At 45.3% G+C, this 17445-nt stretch overlaps 1 protein-coding gene across 4 annotated transcripts in view; it reads left to right on the top strand.

Moving 5' to 3' along the window:
• The window catches only part of CHST11 (carbohydrate sulfotransferase 11), a 358621-nt gene that overhangs the window by 176856 nt on the left and 164320 nt on the right, over window positions 1-17445 (top strand). For all 4 annotated transcript variants that reach the window (XM_063927770.1, XM_063927769.1, XM_063927772.1 and 1 more), the window contains exon 2: window positions 14365-14450. In XM_063927770.1, coding sequence (XP_063783840.1) covers window positions 14365-14450 — 86 coding nt within the window. The remainder of the gene's footprint in view (window positions 1-14364; window positions 14451-17445) is intronic.

Below are 17445 nucleotides of genomic sequence, written 5' to 3'. Positions count from 1 at the left end.
GCTCCAGCAAGGACCCTGTCTATTCCGAGACTTACCGCGGCTGCGTTTAACGGCAGGGCGGTTGAACGCCGGATCCTGAAGGAAAAAGGCATTCCGGATGAAGTCATCCCTACCCTGATCAAGACAGGAAGGATGTAACCGCAAAGCATTATCACCGCATTTGGCGAACATATGTTGCGGGGTGCGAGGCCAGTAAGGCCCCGATGGAGGAATTTTCAACTAGGTCGATTTCTGCATTTCCTGTAAACAGGAGTGTCTATGTGCCTAAAATTGGGGTCCATTAAGGTTAAAATTTCGGCCCTGTCAATTTTCTTCCAGAAAGAACTAACTTAAGTTCCTGAAGTTCAGACGTTTTGTAAAAGGGGTACTGCATATACAGCCTCCTTTTGTGCCTCCGGTGGCACCTTGGGATCTCAATGTAGTTTTGGGGTTCCTAAAGTCACATTGGTTTGAACCACTTGAGTCTGTGGAGTTAAAATATCTCACATGGAAAGTGGTCATGTTGTTGGCCCTGGCCTCGGCCAGGCGCGTGTCAGAATTGGGGGCTTTATCCTGTAAAGGCCCTTATCTGATCTTCCAGCAGGGCGGAATTGAGGACTCATCCTCAATTTCTCCCTAAGGTGTTTTCAGCATTTCACGTGAACCAGCCTATTGTGGTACCTGCGGCTACTAGGGACTTGGAGGACTCCAAGTTGCTGGACGTAGTCAGGGCCCTGAAAATATGTTTCCAGGACGGCTGGAGTCAGAAAATCTGACTCGCTGTTTATCCTGTATGCACCCAACAAGCTGGGTGCTCCTGCTTCTAAGCAGACTATTGCTCGTTGGATTTGTAGCACAATTCAGCTTGCACATTCTGTGGCAGGCCTGCCATAGCCAAAATCTGTAAAAGCCCATTCCACACGGAAAGGGGCTCATCTTGGGCGGCTGCCCGAGGGGTCTCGGCTTTACAACTTTGCCGAGCAGCTACTTGGTCAGGGGCAAACACGTTTGCTAAATTCTACAAATTTGATACCCTGGCTGAGGAGGACCTGGAGTTCTCTCATTCGGTGCTGCAGAGTCATCCGCACTCTCCCGCCCGTTTGGGAGCTTTGGTATAATCCCCATGGTCCTTACGGAGTTCCCAGCATCCACTAGGACGTCAGAGAAAATAAGAATTTACTTACCGATAATTCTATTTCTCATAGTCCGTAGTGGATGCTGGGCGCCCATCCCAAGTGCGGATTGTCTGCAATACTTGTACATAGTTATTGTTACAAAAATCGGGTTTTTGTGGTTGTGAGCCATCTTTCCAGAGGCTCCTCTGTTATCATGCTGTTAACTGGATTCAGATCACAGGTTGTACGGTGTGATCGGTGTGGCTGGTATGAGTCTTACCCGGGATTCATAAATCCTTCCTTATTGTGTACGCTCGTCCGGGCACAGTATCCTAACTGAGGCTTGGAGGAGGGTCATAGGGGGAGGAGCCAGTGCACACCAGGTACTCCTAAAGCTTTACTTTTGTGCCCAGTCTCCTGCGGAGCCGCTATCCCCATGGTCCTTACGGAGTTCCCAGCATCCACTACGGACTGTGAGAAATAGAATTATCGGTAAGTAAATTCTTATTTTCTGACATTAACCCGGTTACCACCAAGAGGGGTATTATGTTTGGGGAGAAAAAGCAGCCAGTGACTTTTCCCCCATCTGATGAATTAAATGAATTGTGTGAAGAAGCGTGGAGTTCCCCTGATAAGAAACTAGTGATTTCTAAGAGGTTACTGATGGCGTACCCTTTCCCGCCAACGGATAGGTTACGTTGGGAAACATCCCCTAGGGTGGACAAGGCGCTAACACGCTTATCTAAAAGGGTGGCACTGCCGTCTCAGGATACGGTAGCCCTAAAGGAGCCTGCGGATAGAAAGCAGGAAGCTATCCTGAAGTCTGTGTATACACACTCTGGTACTCTACTGAGACCTGCTATTGCTTCAGCCTGGATGTGTAGTGCTGCAGCAGCATGGACTGATTCCCTGTCAGACGACATTGATTCCCTCGACAGGGATACTGTTTTGCTAACCCTCGAACATATAAAAGACGTCATCTTATATATGCGGGATGCCCAGAGGGACATTTGCCTGCTGGCATCTAGAATTAATGCAATGTCCATTTCTGCCAGGAGAGTATTATGGACTCGGCAGTGGACAGGTGATGCTGATTCTAAAAAACACATGGAGGTTTTGCCTTATAAGGGTGAGGAATTGTTTGGGGACGGTCTCTCGGACCTCGTATCCACAGCAACTGCTGGGAAGTCGACTTTTTTACCTCAGGTTCCCTCACAGCCTAAGAAAGCACCGTATTATCAAATGCAGTCCTTTCGGCCTCAGAAAGGCAAGCGGGTCAGAGGAGCATCCTTTCTGGCCAGAGGCAAGGGTAAAGGAAAGAAGCTGCACCAGGCAGCCAGTTCCCAGGAACAAAAATCCTCCCCTGCTTCCACTAAGTCCACCGCATGACGTTGGGGCTCCACAGGCGGAGCCAGGTGCGGTGGGGGCGCGTCTCCGAAACTTCAGCAACCAGTGGGTTCGCTCACAGGTGGATCTCTGGGCTGTACAAATTGTATCTCAGGGATACAAACTGGAGTTCGAGGCGACTCCCCCTCGCCGTTACCTCAAATCAGCCTTGCCAGCTGCTCCCAGGGAAAGGGAGGTAGTACTGGCGGCAATTCACAAGCTGTATTTCCAGCAGGGGATAATCAAGGTCCCCCTCCTCAACAGGGAAGGGGTTACTATTCCACAATGTTTGTGGTACCGAAACCGGACGGTTCGGTGAGACCCATTCTGAATTTAAAATCCTTGAACACTTGTATAAAGAAGTTCAAGTTCAAAATGAAATCGCTCAGGGCGGTTATTGCAAGCCTGGAAGAGGGGGATTTTATGGTGTCGCTGGACATCAAGGATGCTTACTTGCATGTCCCCATTTACCCACCTCACCAGGAATACCTCAGGTTTGTGGTACAGGACTGTCTTTACCAATTCCAGACGTTGCCGTTTGGTCTCTCCACGGCACCGAGAATATTTACCAAGGTAATGGCCGAAATGATGATACTCCTTCGGAAGAAGGGAGTTATAATTATCCCGTACTTGGACGATCTCCTCATAAAGGCGAGGTCCAGAGAGCAGTTGTTGGTCAGCGTAGCACTCTCTCAGGAGGTGTTGCAACAGCACGGCTGGATTCTGAATATCCCAAAGTCGCAGCTGATTCCTGCGACGCATCTGCTTTTCCTGGGCATGATTCTGGACACAGAACAGAAGAAGGTGTTTCTCCCGGTGGAGAAGGCCCAGGAATTGTCATCTCTGGTCAGGGACCTCCTGAAACCAAAACAGGTGTCGGTGCATCACTGCACGCGAGTCCTGGGAAAGATGGTGGCTTCTTACGAAGCAATTCCCTTCGGCAGGTTCCATGCAAGGTTCTTTCAGTGGGATCTGTTGGACAAATGGTCCGGATCGCATCTTCAGATGCATCGGTTGATCACCCTGTCCCCAAGGGCCAGGGTGTCTCTGCTGTGGTGGCTGCAGAGTGCTCATCTTCTCGAGGGCCGCAGGTTCGGCATACAGGACTGGGTCCTGGTGACCACGGATGCAAGCCTCCGAGGATGGGGGGCAGTCACTCAGGGAAGAAACTTCCAAGGACAGTGGTCAAGTCTGGAGACTTCACTACACATAAATATACTGGAACTAAGGGCCATTTACAACGCCCTGAGTCAAGCAGAGCCCCTGCTTCAAAACCACCCAGTACTGATTCAGTCAGACAACATCACGGCGGTCGCCCATGTAAACCGCCAGGGCGGCACGAGAAGCAGGATGGCAATGGCAGAAGCCACAAGGATTCTTCGATGGGCGGAGAATCACGTGCTAGCACTGTCAGCAGTGTTCATTCCGGGAGTGGACAACTGGGAAGCAGACTTCCTCAGCAGGCACGACCTCCACCCGGGAGAGTGGGGACTTTATCAAGAAGTCTTCACACAGATTGTAAATTGCTGGGAACTGCCACAGGTGGACATGATGGCGTCCCGCCTCAACAAAAAGCTAAAAAAATATTGCGCCAGGTCAAGGGACCCTCAAGCGATAGCTGTGGACGCACTAGTGACACCGTGGGTGTACCAGTCGGTTTATGTGTTCCCTCCTCTTCCTCTCATACCCAAGGTACTGAGGATAGTAAGAAAGAGAGGAGTAAAAACTATACTCATCGTTCCGGATTGGCCAAGAAGAACTTGGTACCCAGAACTACAAGAAATGATCTCAGAGGACCCATGGCCTCTGCCTCTCAGACAGGACCTGTTACAGCAGGGGCCCTGTCTGTTCCAAGACTTACCGCGGCTGCGTTTGACGGCATGGCGGTTGAACGCCGGATCCTAACGGAAAAGGGCATTCCAGATGAAGTGATTCCTACGCTGATAAAAGCTAGGAAGGATGTGACAGTAAAGCATTATCACCGCATATGGCGAAAATATGTCGCTTGGTGTGAGGCCAGGAAGGCCCCAACAGAGGAATTCCAGCTGGGTCGATTTCTGCACTTCCTACAGTCAGGGGTGTCTATGGGCCTAAAATTGGGGTCCATAAAGGTCCAGATTTCGGCCCTATCTATTTTCTTTCAAAAAGAACTGGCTTCACTGCCTGAAGTTCAGACGTTTGTTAAGGGAGTGCTGCATATTCAGCCCCCTTTTGTGCCTCCAGTGGCACCTTGGGATCTTAACGTTGTGTTGGATTTCCTGAAATCACACTGGTTTGAGCCACTTAAGACCGTGGAGCTAAAGTATCTCACGTGGAAGGTGGTCATGCTGTTGGCCTTAGCTTCGGCTAGGCGTGTGTCAGAATTGGCGGCTTTGTCATGTAAAAGCCCATATCTGATCTTCCATATGGACAGGGCAGAATTGAGGACTCGTCCCCAATTTCTCCCAAAGGTGGTATCAGCGTTTCATTTGAACCAACCTATTGTGGTGCCTGCGGCTACTCGGGACTTGGAGGATTCCAAGTTGCTGGACGTAGTTCGGGCTTTGAAAATTTATGTTTCCAGGACGGCTGGAGTCAGGAAAACTGACTCGCTATTTATCCTGCATGCACCCAACATGCTGGGTGCTCCTGCTTCAAAGCAAACTATTGCTCGCTGGATCTGTTGCACGATTCAGCTGGCACATTCTGCGGCTGGACTGCCGCATCCTAAATCAGTAAAAGCCCATTCCACAAGGAAGGTGGGCTCTTCTTGGGCGTCTGCCCGAGGGGTCTCGGCTTTACAGCTTTGCCGAGCTGCTACTTGGTCGGGTTCAAACACATTTGCTAAATTCTACAAGTTTGATACCCTGGCTGAGGAGGACCTTGAGTTTGCTCATTCGGTGCTGCAGAGTCATCCACACTCTCCCGCCCATTTGGGAGCTTTGGTATAATCCCCATGGTCCTTACGGAGTTTCCAGCATCCACTAGGACGTCAGAGAAAATAAGAATTTACCCACCGGTAATTCTATTTCTCGTAGTCCGTAGTGGATGCTGGGCGCCCGTCCCAAGTGCGGACTCTCTGCAATACATGTATATAGTTATTGCTTCACTAAAGGGTTATTGTTATGAGCCATCCGTAAAAGGAGGCTCAGTTGTTTTTCATACTGTTAACTGGTTATGGTTATCACAAGTTGTACAGTGTGATTGGTGTGGCTGGTATGAGTCTTACCCTGGATTCCAAATCCTTTCCTTGTTGTGTCAGCTCTTCCGGGCACAGTTTCCCTAACTGAGGTCTGGAGGAGGGGCATAGAGGGAGGAGCCAGTGCACACCAGATAGTACCTAATCTTTCTTTTAGAATGCCCAGTCTCCTGCGGAGCCCGTCTATTCCCCATGGTCCTTACGGAGTTCCCAGCATCCACTACGGACTACGAGAAATAGAATTACCGGTGAGTAAATTCTTATTTTAAAATGAATGTAGCCATAGGGATCATTGGGCGGGATGTACTAAGCGGAAAATGCGCTAAACTCCCTGTTTACCGCATTTTCCTGATGTACTAACCCCCGGCCGGCAGGACAGCGCCGCGGCGGGGTACGCCAGCTTTAGCTGGCGATACTCCATAGAAGCCTATGGGCTTCTCTCTGCGGCGCTGTGTGAGGGATCCGATCGGATCCCTCCCAGCATGCCCTGCGGCCGCCCCCGTCACCCCGCGCATGCGCAGACTGACTCCTGGGGCCGAATCCCGGAAGTCAGGCTGCGCATCGCGGAGGACAGCTCTTATCGGAAGAGCTGTCCTCCGCAATGCTGATTGCATATGTTAGTACATATGCGATCAGCATCGTGGCGCAGCCGGCGATGGGCAGCGATGTACATTAGTACATCCCGCCCATTGTGCCTTATAACCAATACAGGGAAATGGCACTGATGATCCCATTTGAATGTATATATCTCTTATTTATCTTTTCCCCAAGAATGTAACAGCTATATAATGGAGGTAAGGTAAAATCAGGGAGATTGCTGGTCTATTCAGGGAGTCGGGGAGATTGCTGCTATTTCAGGGAGTCTCCTGCAGAATGAGGGAGGGTAGGCAACTCTGGTTTATTTAGTGAACTGTAGTTGTGACTTAGCTAATGTTATCCCGCCTAATACTGCCCTTGTTTATATTATATACCATATTATGTCACATTGTAGATGCCCAATGGTGGAAAATGTATACAACACATGTAATTTGACAGGGAAGGTGGGCCCCATAGCAGCTGCACTACCTATGGTAGCTACGCCCTTGTATTTTGTGTATCTCTAAATGATAGTAAGTAGGAATAGTTAAACTATTATATTACAGTATGAATGGCAATCACTGAGTTGTCGTCAGGGGGATGGGGCAGTATGGGGCCCAGGTTGCCTAGGGGACACACAGTGATCAAACATTTTCATTATTTTTTTTACATTTAAAGTGCTGCACTTTGGCCCCAGGAGGAGATGAGTGCAGACCACCGCATATTCTGTCATTGCCACCCCCAGTTGCTCCAGTGCCTAGCAGTTCATTGCAGGCTCGGAGAAGTTATGTTGTAGGCACTGCCTCTTTATTTGTACTTGGCCCTGATGCCTTGATAAATTCACTATGAACCCATGTTAAGTTTGTTCTTTAGCCACTTGCCTGACAAGGTTGCATTAGATGCGACCACAACAGGCAGTGCTTTACCTGACCTGGTCGCACAGGATGTGACCAGTCAGATAAACGGTGTTTGCAGCGGCAGGGAAGAGAAACTTCCCTCTGCTGCTGCTGTCAGAGGGCCCGGAAGGTCCCATTGCACCCTCCCCCAGTGTTCGCCGTGCTGCCGATCACTGCTGATCGGTCAGCACGGCAGGACCCCCCACCCAGCGGCTGTAGACAATAACAGCCGCTGGGGAAGTGTAAATTGCCACACCCCACCCCGTGTCCCGGCTTTCGAATTGAAAGCCAGTTTTCCGATGGTCACAATGGGGTCATTCCGAGTTGTTCGCTCGCTAGCTGCTTTTAGCAGCATTGCACACGCTAGGCCGCCGCCCTCTGGGAGTGTATCTTAGCTTAGCAGAATTGCGAACGAAAGAGTAGCAGAATTGCGAATAAATAATTCTCAGCAGTTTCTGAGTAGCTCGAGACTTACTCCTACACTGCGATCAGCTCAGCCCCTTTCGTTCCTGGTTTGACGTCACAAACACGCCCTGCGTTCGGCCAGCCACTCCCCCGTTTCTCCAGACACTCCCGCGTTTTATCCTGGCACGCCTGCGTTTTTCCGCGCACTCCCAGAAAACGGTCCGTTTCCGCCCAGAAACACCCACTTCCTGTCAATCACACTCTGATCACTTCAACGATGACAATTCTTCGTTTGGACGTGAGTAAATCTACTAAGTTTTGTGCTAAAATACTTAGCGCATGCGCGCTGCGTACCATGCGCATGCGCATTTTTGCCTTAATCGCTCCGTTGCGAAAATCGGCAACGAGCGAACAACTCGGAATGACCCCCTATGTTCCGATGGTCGCGACCGGTGTTTTGATGTTTGGAAAAATCATACTTTTTTTTTCAAATGGAACATTTTTTTTTATACCAAAATCATTTTAGATGATGTTAAATATATATTCTTCACCTAACTGAGTAATAACAAAAACAGCAATTTCAGAGTGTTTTTTTGGGGAAAAAATTGTCAGTTAAGTGGTTAAGGGGGACATTTACTAAGCAGTGATAAGAGCACAGAAGTGAGCCAGTGGAGAAGTTGCCCCATCAACCAATCAGCAGCTCTGTATCATTTTATAGTATGCAAATTATAGATGTTACTTCAGTGCTGATTGGATGACATGGGCACTTCTCCACTGGCTCACTTCTCCGCTCTTATCACTGCTTAGAAATGTCCCCCTAAGACTCTGTGCTGTTGGGCCCCATAGCAGTTGCATGGACAGCTGCAGCAGTAGTTATGTCCTTGCTCTGTATGGAGTACAAAAGCAGGTGATTCGGTCCTGCCGGATTAATCCCTTTCCCACCACTAAAATGTGAACTTGTTACAGGTGTTTTAAAAAAAAAAAAAAAAAAAGAAATACAGCCACTTTGAGTATCGGGTTTACTTTCATTTTTGTATAGAGCTCCAGTGCACCATGTAGGGCTTTATTTTAGAGATGTGCGGCGGGCACTTTTCGTGTCTTGGTTCTGGTTCCATGCTAATGTTTTGGATCTGGATTGGTTTTGCCAAAACCACCCTTTTTGTGTTTTGGTTTTGAATCTGGATTATTTTTTGGGGGGAAAACCCAGTAAAACAGCTAAAATCACAGAATTTGGGGGTAATTTTGATCCTATGGTATTATTAACCTCAATAACATTCATTTCCACTCATTTCCAGTCTATTCTGAACACCTCACAATATTGTTTTTAGGCCAAAAGGTTGCACCGAGATGGCTGTATGATTAAGCTAAGCGACACAAGTGTGTGGCACAAACACCTGGCCCATTTAGGAGTGGCACTGCAGTTTCAGACAGGATGGCACTTAAAAAAAAAAAAAAAAACTAGGCCCCAAACAGCACATCATGCAAAGAAGTAAAAGAGGTGCAATGAGGTAGCTGTATGACTAAGCTAAGCGACACAAGTGTGCGGCACAAACACCTGGCCCATCTAGGGGTGGCACTGCAGTCCCACTGCACTAATGGCGGATACCGGATGCACGTCTAACACCAGCATAGTTATGGCCTCAGTAATCCACTCTGCAACAGGGTGACTGCTGTCTTATTTCATATTCCTCGCAAAGGACTGTTGGACAGTCAATTGCTTAGTTGAAGTAGTACAAGTGGTCTTCCGACTTCCCCTCTGGGATGACGATCGACTCGCAGCAGTAGGAGAAAGTGGTTCTTGATCTTTCCCTATTTTATCCTCCAAATTTTTGTTCTCCATTATTTTTCTGGAGTTGTATAACAAAATGTAGCACAGGAGAGCGTACCTCTATACCACACAGGGCAAACCCTGTAAAAATTATTTGGATTAAATATTAATAACCCCTTTATTTGGAGTAAATAATATACAGCACAGGACAGCACCACTGAACTTATATGGCAGCACCACTGGACTGGATTTATACGGCAGTATCACTGGACTGGATTAGTACGTCAGTACCACTGGATTTATACCGGCAGTATCACTGGAATTATATGGCAGTACCACTGAACTGGATTTATATGGCAGTATCACTGGACTGGATTTATATGGCAGTATCACTGGACTGGATTTATACGCCAGTACCGCTGGATTTATACGGCAGTATTACTGGAATTATATGGCAGTACCACTGGAATGGATTTATACGGCAGTATCACTGGACTGGATTTATACGGCAGTACCGCTGGACGTATATATATGCGGCAGTACCGCTGGACGTATATATATGCGGCAGTACCGCTGGACGTATATATATGCGGCAGTACCGCTGGACGTATATATATGCGGCCGTACCGCTGGACGTATATATATATGCGGCAGTACCGCTGGACGTATATATATATGCGGCAGTACCGCTGGACGTATATATATGCGGCAGTACCACTGGACGTATATATATGCGGCAGTACCACTGGACGTATATATATGCGGCAGTACCGCTGGACGTATATATATATATATACGGCAGTACCACTGGACGTATATATATACGGCAGTACCGTTGGACATTTACAGCAGCACAGGGACACCACCACTGGACTGATGCAGGACAACATAGCACCACTGCAATGGACTGGACTTATACAGCAGCACTGGACATATGGCAGCAGAGGACACCACCACTGTGACTGGACTGGTGCAGCATAAGACACTACACTGGACTCATGCAGCACAAGACAGCACTGGAATCGCCACCCCTATTTCCCTACCGCACAGAGACTGAGTACGGAGACATGTCCACTCGCTACACTCTCCAATGCCGGAGTGCAAATAGCGGGTGACGCGCGGCTCCTTATATGGAATCCAAAACCTGCGAGAATCCGACAGCGGGCTCATGACATTTTGCCTCGTTCTGGTTTCCGAGTCAGACTGGAAAACCCGAGCCGGACTCAGAGCCAGGCTTGGGTAGTGAAGTCCGGTAGGGTTCGGTTCTCAGGGAACCGAACCCGCTCAGCTCTACTTTATTTACATACCTCCCAACATGACCCTCTCTAAGGACAAAATGCTCTGCTTCTGGACTTTTCTCAATTTATGATTGCCAACACCTGTTTTGAACAATTTAAAGGATAAGAAAGGTGTTTCAGCACAGGTGATAGCAATCATTAATTAAGAGGGAAGTCCAGCAACAGAGCATTCTATCCTTCCTGGAGAGGGTCATGTTGGGAGGTATGTATTTATTAGGTAGAGAAAATGGACCTTGGAGGTACCTTTCAGGATGGCTATGTCTGAGGATAGTAACAGAAAAAAAATGCTTTTTTTAATGTAATGCTACAGTACATATATATTTACATGTTTTTTTTCTTTTGCAAATGTAACTCAACAGCCAAGTCAGGTCTTTCAGTTCCAAGGTCCATGCTTAAACTGGTAAAGCAGGGTCATGCATGTGCAGATGCCAAGCATTAACTATTGCCAGGGAGCTGCATCTCACTCAATTGCTCTGGCAATATTGTTATAGGTTTTCTATCTCTGCGATTAGAGGCCCTCGCGTCACTTAATAGTAAATAATCCTATAGACCTGCACGTTTCTCGATACAATAAAGTATTAATTATACTTTATACAACACATATGATAGCTAACACATACTAATTTTTATATTGCCCATGTATTTTAGATGCTGCTTACTTTTTAAAGCTCTATTGATTGACCGCTTAATTTTAATTTTTCCCACCCCTCTTCTGAAGTCACTATGAGAAAAATATTTGTATCATTGACATTGTAGAAAAGTATGTGGCCTTTCCCTTGCAGATGGCTTATGCATGGGTACATTGCCTAAGGCACATTTCCCCACTCTACAGGTTTTACTTGCAGGATAAAGGTAACAGTATGAGGCTGTGAAGTCTTATGCATATACTGTATGTAGAAATAATGAATGTGTCAGTTCTACTGTATACTGTCATCTGCCTCCGTTGAGCTGATGGGACTCTCTGATAGTGAGCCCATGTCCATTATACAGCAGAGAGAACCCAGTCCCTCTACTATAAATGTCTGTGTACCCTAGGGAACTTAGAGGTTTTTACCTAGATGGAACATACAAAGTTATTTATTTTTAAGACTTTCAAATGTAATGGTGGTAGTTAGAGGGGATGCCGTTAGCTTCCTGGGGGTCGGGATGCCAGTGGTCATGTCCCGGGGGTGGAGGGAAGTTAGCCGCCATCCCTGGTGTCTTAGCACCCCCCCCCCCCCCCCGAATCCCAGGCGGGTTAGGGCGGGTTAGGGTAGGGGGCAGCGGAGGGTTAAAATAATTACCCCACCCACTGTCTCATTTTAATTGTCTGCATGCTGGTGTTTGGCATGTGATCGCTGGCATCCCGACCGCGGGTATAATATATCACACCCAGTTAGAGGAAGCAGTGGGACAGTACTGTACAGTCTGCACTGCTCCTTGAGTTTTTGGTTTGTCTGGTATGAAAGTATCAGATGCAGGGGCAAATCTATCAAACCTTGGAAAGCGAAAGTGGAGAGGCTGTCAAAACAAAAGGCAATAAGGTATGACAAAGGGATGCCGGCGGTCATGTGACAGATGCAAGAATCCCAACAGCCAAGATCCCGAAGGGAAGTATTGGGGTTCTAGTTAGGGTTAGGGCCTGGGGGGAGGGTAAGGCACTGGGGGGAGGGGGGGGTCAATCCTAGCCGCCACCCCTGGAAGATAAGTCCTAACCGCCACCACCCTAGAGGGTTAGGGTAGGGGGGGGGGGGTGGATAAAAATACTTACAAGTTCTGACATCGGGATCTTCATTGTTGGGATGCTGCTGTTGGTCATGTGACCGTCTAGATCCCGACTACCGGTATTTCATACCGAACCCGTGACGAGAACAAGCAGGGTTTACAGTTACATATTAAGGAGTAATTCAGTTATTTACAAAGCAGCTGATGGAAGCGTACAGGATGTAATCAGAAACGTAGAATAGCAACGGTTGCTTATGGCCTATTTGTCAGCAGTCGCTATGTTAACGATTAATCATTTGCAGATATAATCTAAATATATTACAGTATGTGTGTGCCATATTTTAGTACTTTGTTTGCTAGGTAATACAGGTTGAGTATCCCTTATCCAAAATGCTTGGGACCAGACGTATTTTGAATATCGGATTTTTCCGTATTTTGGAATAAGTGCATACCATAATGAGATATCATGGTGATGGGACCTAAGTCCAAGCACAGAATGCATTTATGTTACATATACACCTTATACACACAGCCTGAAGGTCATTTAATACAATATTTTTAATAACTTTGTGTATTAAACAAAGTTTGTGTACATTGAGTCATCAAAAAACAAAGGTTTCACTATCTCACTCTCATTAAAAAAAAGTCCGTATTTCGGAATATTCCGTATTTCGGAATATTTGGATATGGGATACTCAACCTGTATTATGAATTTCAGATGATTAAGATGACTGTCTCTAAATTGTACTAACTTTGATATCTGACAAACACCTATTTTTTAATTAAAATGAAGTTGATTATGTTTATTGCTGTTACAGTAAGAGATGCTCTTTGGGCCCAAAAGCTCCACAGAATGTTATAATAGGAAATTACATTTCTGGTTTACAGAAAGATGTGAGACTGCAGCTAAGCTGTAATATGAAATCATGGACTAGGGGAATAGCTGGAAATAGCATGGTTTGTTTACTGCAAAATTACACACTTACAGTACCAACATAGTATACAGGATCACACACAGGTCACCGTGGTAGTGCCCCACTCTACACATGGGTGTATTGTCATTTCTAGTACCTTTAGTCACCCTCACATGAGATGCTAACAGTGACAGCAAATCTGACTCCTTAAAGGTTCACCAAGGAAAGTCTTATCTTAGGAGATCACGGCCATTTTCAAAAACTTTAGGGTTTGTACAATATATAGTGCTTTTAATAAATATGGTGAGGTGAAAGCACTGGAGGAATTTTGGTTATTTCAAAAGCAAAACTGGGTTCGTTTTGTCTTTTACGCTTCTTTAAATCTACAGACTAAACTGAAATCGCACTGGTGCCTGCAATTTGCAGGATATTTCATTTAAACCTAAGGGGTCTATTCATGAAGCAGTGAAAAGTGTGGAGAAGTGAACCTGTGGAGAAGTTGCCCATGGCAACCAATCGGCTGCTCTGTACAATTGTACAGTATGCAAATTAAAAATGTTACTTTAATACTGATTGGTTGTCATGGGCAACTTCTCCACTGGCTCACTTCTCCTCACTTTTCACTGCTTCATGAATAGATCCCTATAGCATTACCTATGCAGTGATTTCAGATAATGTTAATGCGTATAATTCAACTTTAATTTAATTTGGACTTCTGTAGTGAGCCTCTTTATTATGCACTACTAGAGGGTTGCGCTGTTTGTTTTACAAAGGCATGATAATGGTTGAAAGCGCAGCAAAGAGCAGATAGCAACATGTACCTAAACTGGACTAATATTCTGCCTGCCATTAGATGTTAACAGATTGCATCACTTGGAACATGGCATCGCCCAGTAATAGGCTGTGGGATCTCCACACAATTTGTTGCTCTAGAAACAATATTGTGATGGAAAGTGCTTTCAAGAATGGGAAAGGAATATAGATGACATTTAGTTTTATCTCTGTGAAATTGCAAATATATATATATGTGAAATCTTATGTTGTGGTCTCCTCAGAGACCTTTTGTGGTGATATACCCATAAATGTTAGTATACGATACAGATTTATATGTGCTGTATTGTAAAACGGTCTTTCTGCCTTTCTAGTTATACACAGAAACCCATTTGGGATGGGCATTTGTTGTCGGAAGGGGTCACGCAGTCCAATCCAGGAGCTCTACAGTCCAACACAGGTAGGTCACATGTAAGCATTTACATGTATCACACACCTTTTATCTGACCATTAATTGTATTATTGTATAGCACATAATAAACTGAATATACTGTCATGAATGCAGCAGTTTAGACAGAACTACTGAAGACTAATGGCAGCGCTCCTGCAGTATTGTGCCAGAGATAACTGGTCATTGAGATCAGTGAGACCGTTTCCATGATGGGGAACTTAGGGGAACATTTACTAAGCAGTGATAAGAGCGGAGAAGTGAGCCAGTGGAGAAGTTGCCCCATCAACCAATCAGCAGCTCTGTATCATTTTATAGTATGCAAATTATAGATGTTACTTCTGTGCTGATTGGTTGCCATTAGTAAATGTCCCCCATAGGACCTTATTCAGTAAGGATTGCAAAATTTGCAAATAACAATCTGGCCGATTATCGAACAACTGCGCATGTGCAGCGTTCGCATTGCGCACGTGCGAGTAATGCGTACACATTGTGATCGATTTGCATACGCCGTTTGACAGGAAGCCGGCGTTTCTGGGCGGAAACCTGCTGTTTTCTGGATGTGTGAAAAAAGCACAGGCGTGCCCGGGCATTTTTAAAGAGGGTGTCTGACGTCAGCGATGACCACTTCCAGCCTCTTGTGTCACAAGAATTGTGGATGACCTTGCCTGGCGCAGATAGGAAAAATCTTTGATGATCCGGAAATTGCGTATGGTTTTGAGATCAGCCCGCATATTGCGATGCATTTGTAATTCCTGCAATGGGCGTTTTTTTCTCTATTTCTGGGCGGCAACTATTTGATCGCAGCAACTGCTTTTTAGTAGAAACTGCAATCCTTACTGAATAAGGTCCATAGTCTAAACTTTTTCCTGTCATGTTTTAAAAGATGAGGAATCAAGGCCTAACCACATGGGAGAGACTCACCGCTCTGCAGTAAGAGACATCTTTTTTTCATGACTGATATACTGTACATCAAGGATCCATATTTTAAGTTCATGTTCTTTAGCAATGAGCTTGATGCCATATTAAGGCAATGTTTTAATTTTACTTTATTCACAAAATGTCCAAAGCTAGGTATACATATACAGTACAGTTATCGGACTGATGAGATGTAAATTGTATGATTGGCCGACAACTGTTTAGTATTATGCACATATGAGCAGTGATAATCTGGTTGCATCAGATAGTTGGATCTTCTATCCTGTTTAAAATATGCAGTAAACATTGCACTGATATCTTGCACATTTCGTAGTGTGTACATGTGCTGTCCAACATAGGTAATTAAGAACATCACTAATCTTTAGGACATAAATCGTTTAGATAGGAACAGAGTAATGTGTACATTTGACATCATATGTTCTCAGGCTCATTTAATCTTTCAGGAAAAAGTGATTAATTTCTCATGCCTGTCTCTACCTAGCTTAGCATAATAAACTGTTATCTGCTGCTACTCCTCTACCTCATATAAACTACATGCTTTCCTATAATTAGTATGTTTGTTTTTGCAGTGGTAGTTAAATGAAATGCATTATAATATAGTGGACATTTGTCCTCCCATTTGTACCTTATACATGGGAGGCTACGTGTGGGAGGTTATGTATTTGGGGGGTTATTCAGAGGTGTTAGCAATTGGGAAAAACCATGCTGTACTGCAGGTGGGGAGATTTAGATTTGGGTGGGTCATTTTGTTTTTGTGCACGGTAAATACTGGCTGCTTAATTTTTACACTGCAATTTAGATTTCAGTTTTAACACACCCTACCCAAATCTAACTGTCTCTGCACATGTTATATCTGCCCCACCGGCAGTGCACATGGTTTTGCCCAATTGCTAACTTATTTGGTTTGCTGATACCCCTTTTATACAGGCAAATTCCCGAGTGAAGAAGTTCTACCCGGTAATTTGCAGATAAACGTGGGTCTTTTTTCTGTGTCAAAGGGTCAACCCGGTTTAAAATTCCCAGAACTTAGACCCAGGAATTTACCAGGGTTAGAGATCCGAGAATTTCGACCCGGTTTGACCCTTTCACACAGATGAAATACCCATTTTGATCCGCAAATTACTGGGTAGAAATTCTTGACCCGCTAATTTGCTTGTCTGTGTGAAGGGGGGGGGGGGGGGGGGGTCAGGCAGGGACCGGCAAAGTTACCCGGCAATGAAATGCTGGGTAATTCAGACATTCCTCTCTGAAAAGGGTATAACAAACCTGAATAAGGCCCGTGATACTAAAGCCTATGGTGAAAATGTACCTCACAATTAAGCTAGATACACTCGATACAATTATCTGCCAGATCTATTTGGTTGGAATGAAAATCTGGTAATTGATGAGAGCAAATGACAATGCACCATTTGCTCCCAAACACTGCAAAACTGTCAAAAACAGTTGTTCATCCAAGTTGGTTAAATTTGTGTTAACCAATTCGTATGAATAACAGGTTTTGTTCGTTTTCCAGTGTTTGGGAGCAAATGATAGATTGTCATTTGCTGTCATCCATTACCAGATTTTCCTTCCAACCAGCTAGATCTGGCAGATTATCTGCCAGATAATTGTATAGTGTCTGTACCTAGCTTTAACCTTTAAGAATTTTGAGGATGGTGAACTTTTCATTCTCTAACAGTTTTGTTATTAAGCAAGTAAATGTTTAGAAGGTAACGCCTTTTGTGGTGGCATATTGAAAATTGACAAAAACAATACATTAAAAATCTTGTCACCTTTTGACGCATTCAACACAATAATAATAAAAAAAACTCATTTTTAAATAAAGCCTGTTGAAATTTGTTTACTTTATATTGTGGGGTCCAGTGGTGCAATACAATACAAATACACTTCAGAAATGTACTTTATTCTTGATAAAGCATGATTTCACTTTTTGTTTGTCACCACACACATTACATTTTGCAGTGTCATCAGAATTGTTATGTTTGCACAATGTACTCTGATTTTGGCAATTTCTCTCTAGTTGTGGGGCACTGATTGTTTTTCAGGTTCACTTAAGTGGACCAGGTCT

This window comes from Pseudophryne corroboree, chromosome 6, assembly GCF_028390025.1.
Source record: "Pseudophryne corroboree isolate aPseCor3 chromosome 6, aPseCor3.hap2, whole genome shotgun sequence".
Taxonomy (NCBI): Eukaryota; Metazoa; Chordata; class Amphibia; order Anura; family Myobatrachidae; genus Pseudophryne; species Pseudophryne corroboree.
The sequence above is the reverse complement of the archived record's forward strand: the minus strand, read 5'-3'. Positions and strand labels throughout refer to the sequence as shown.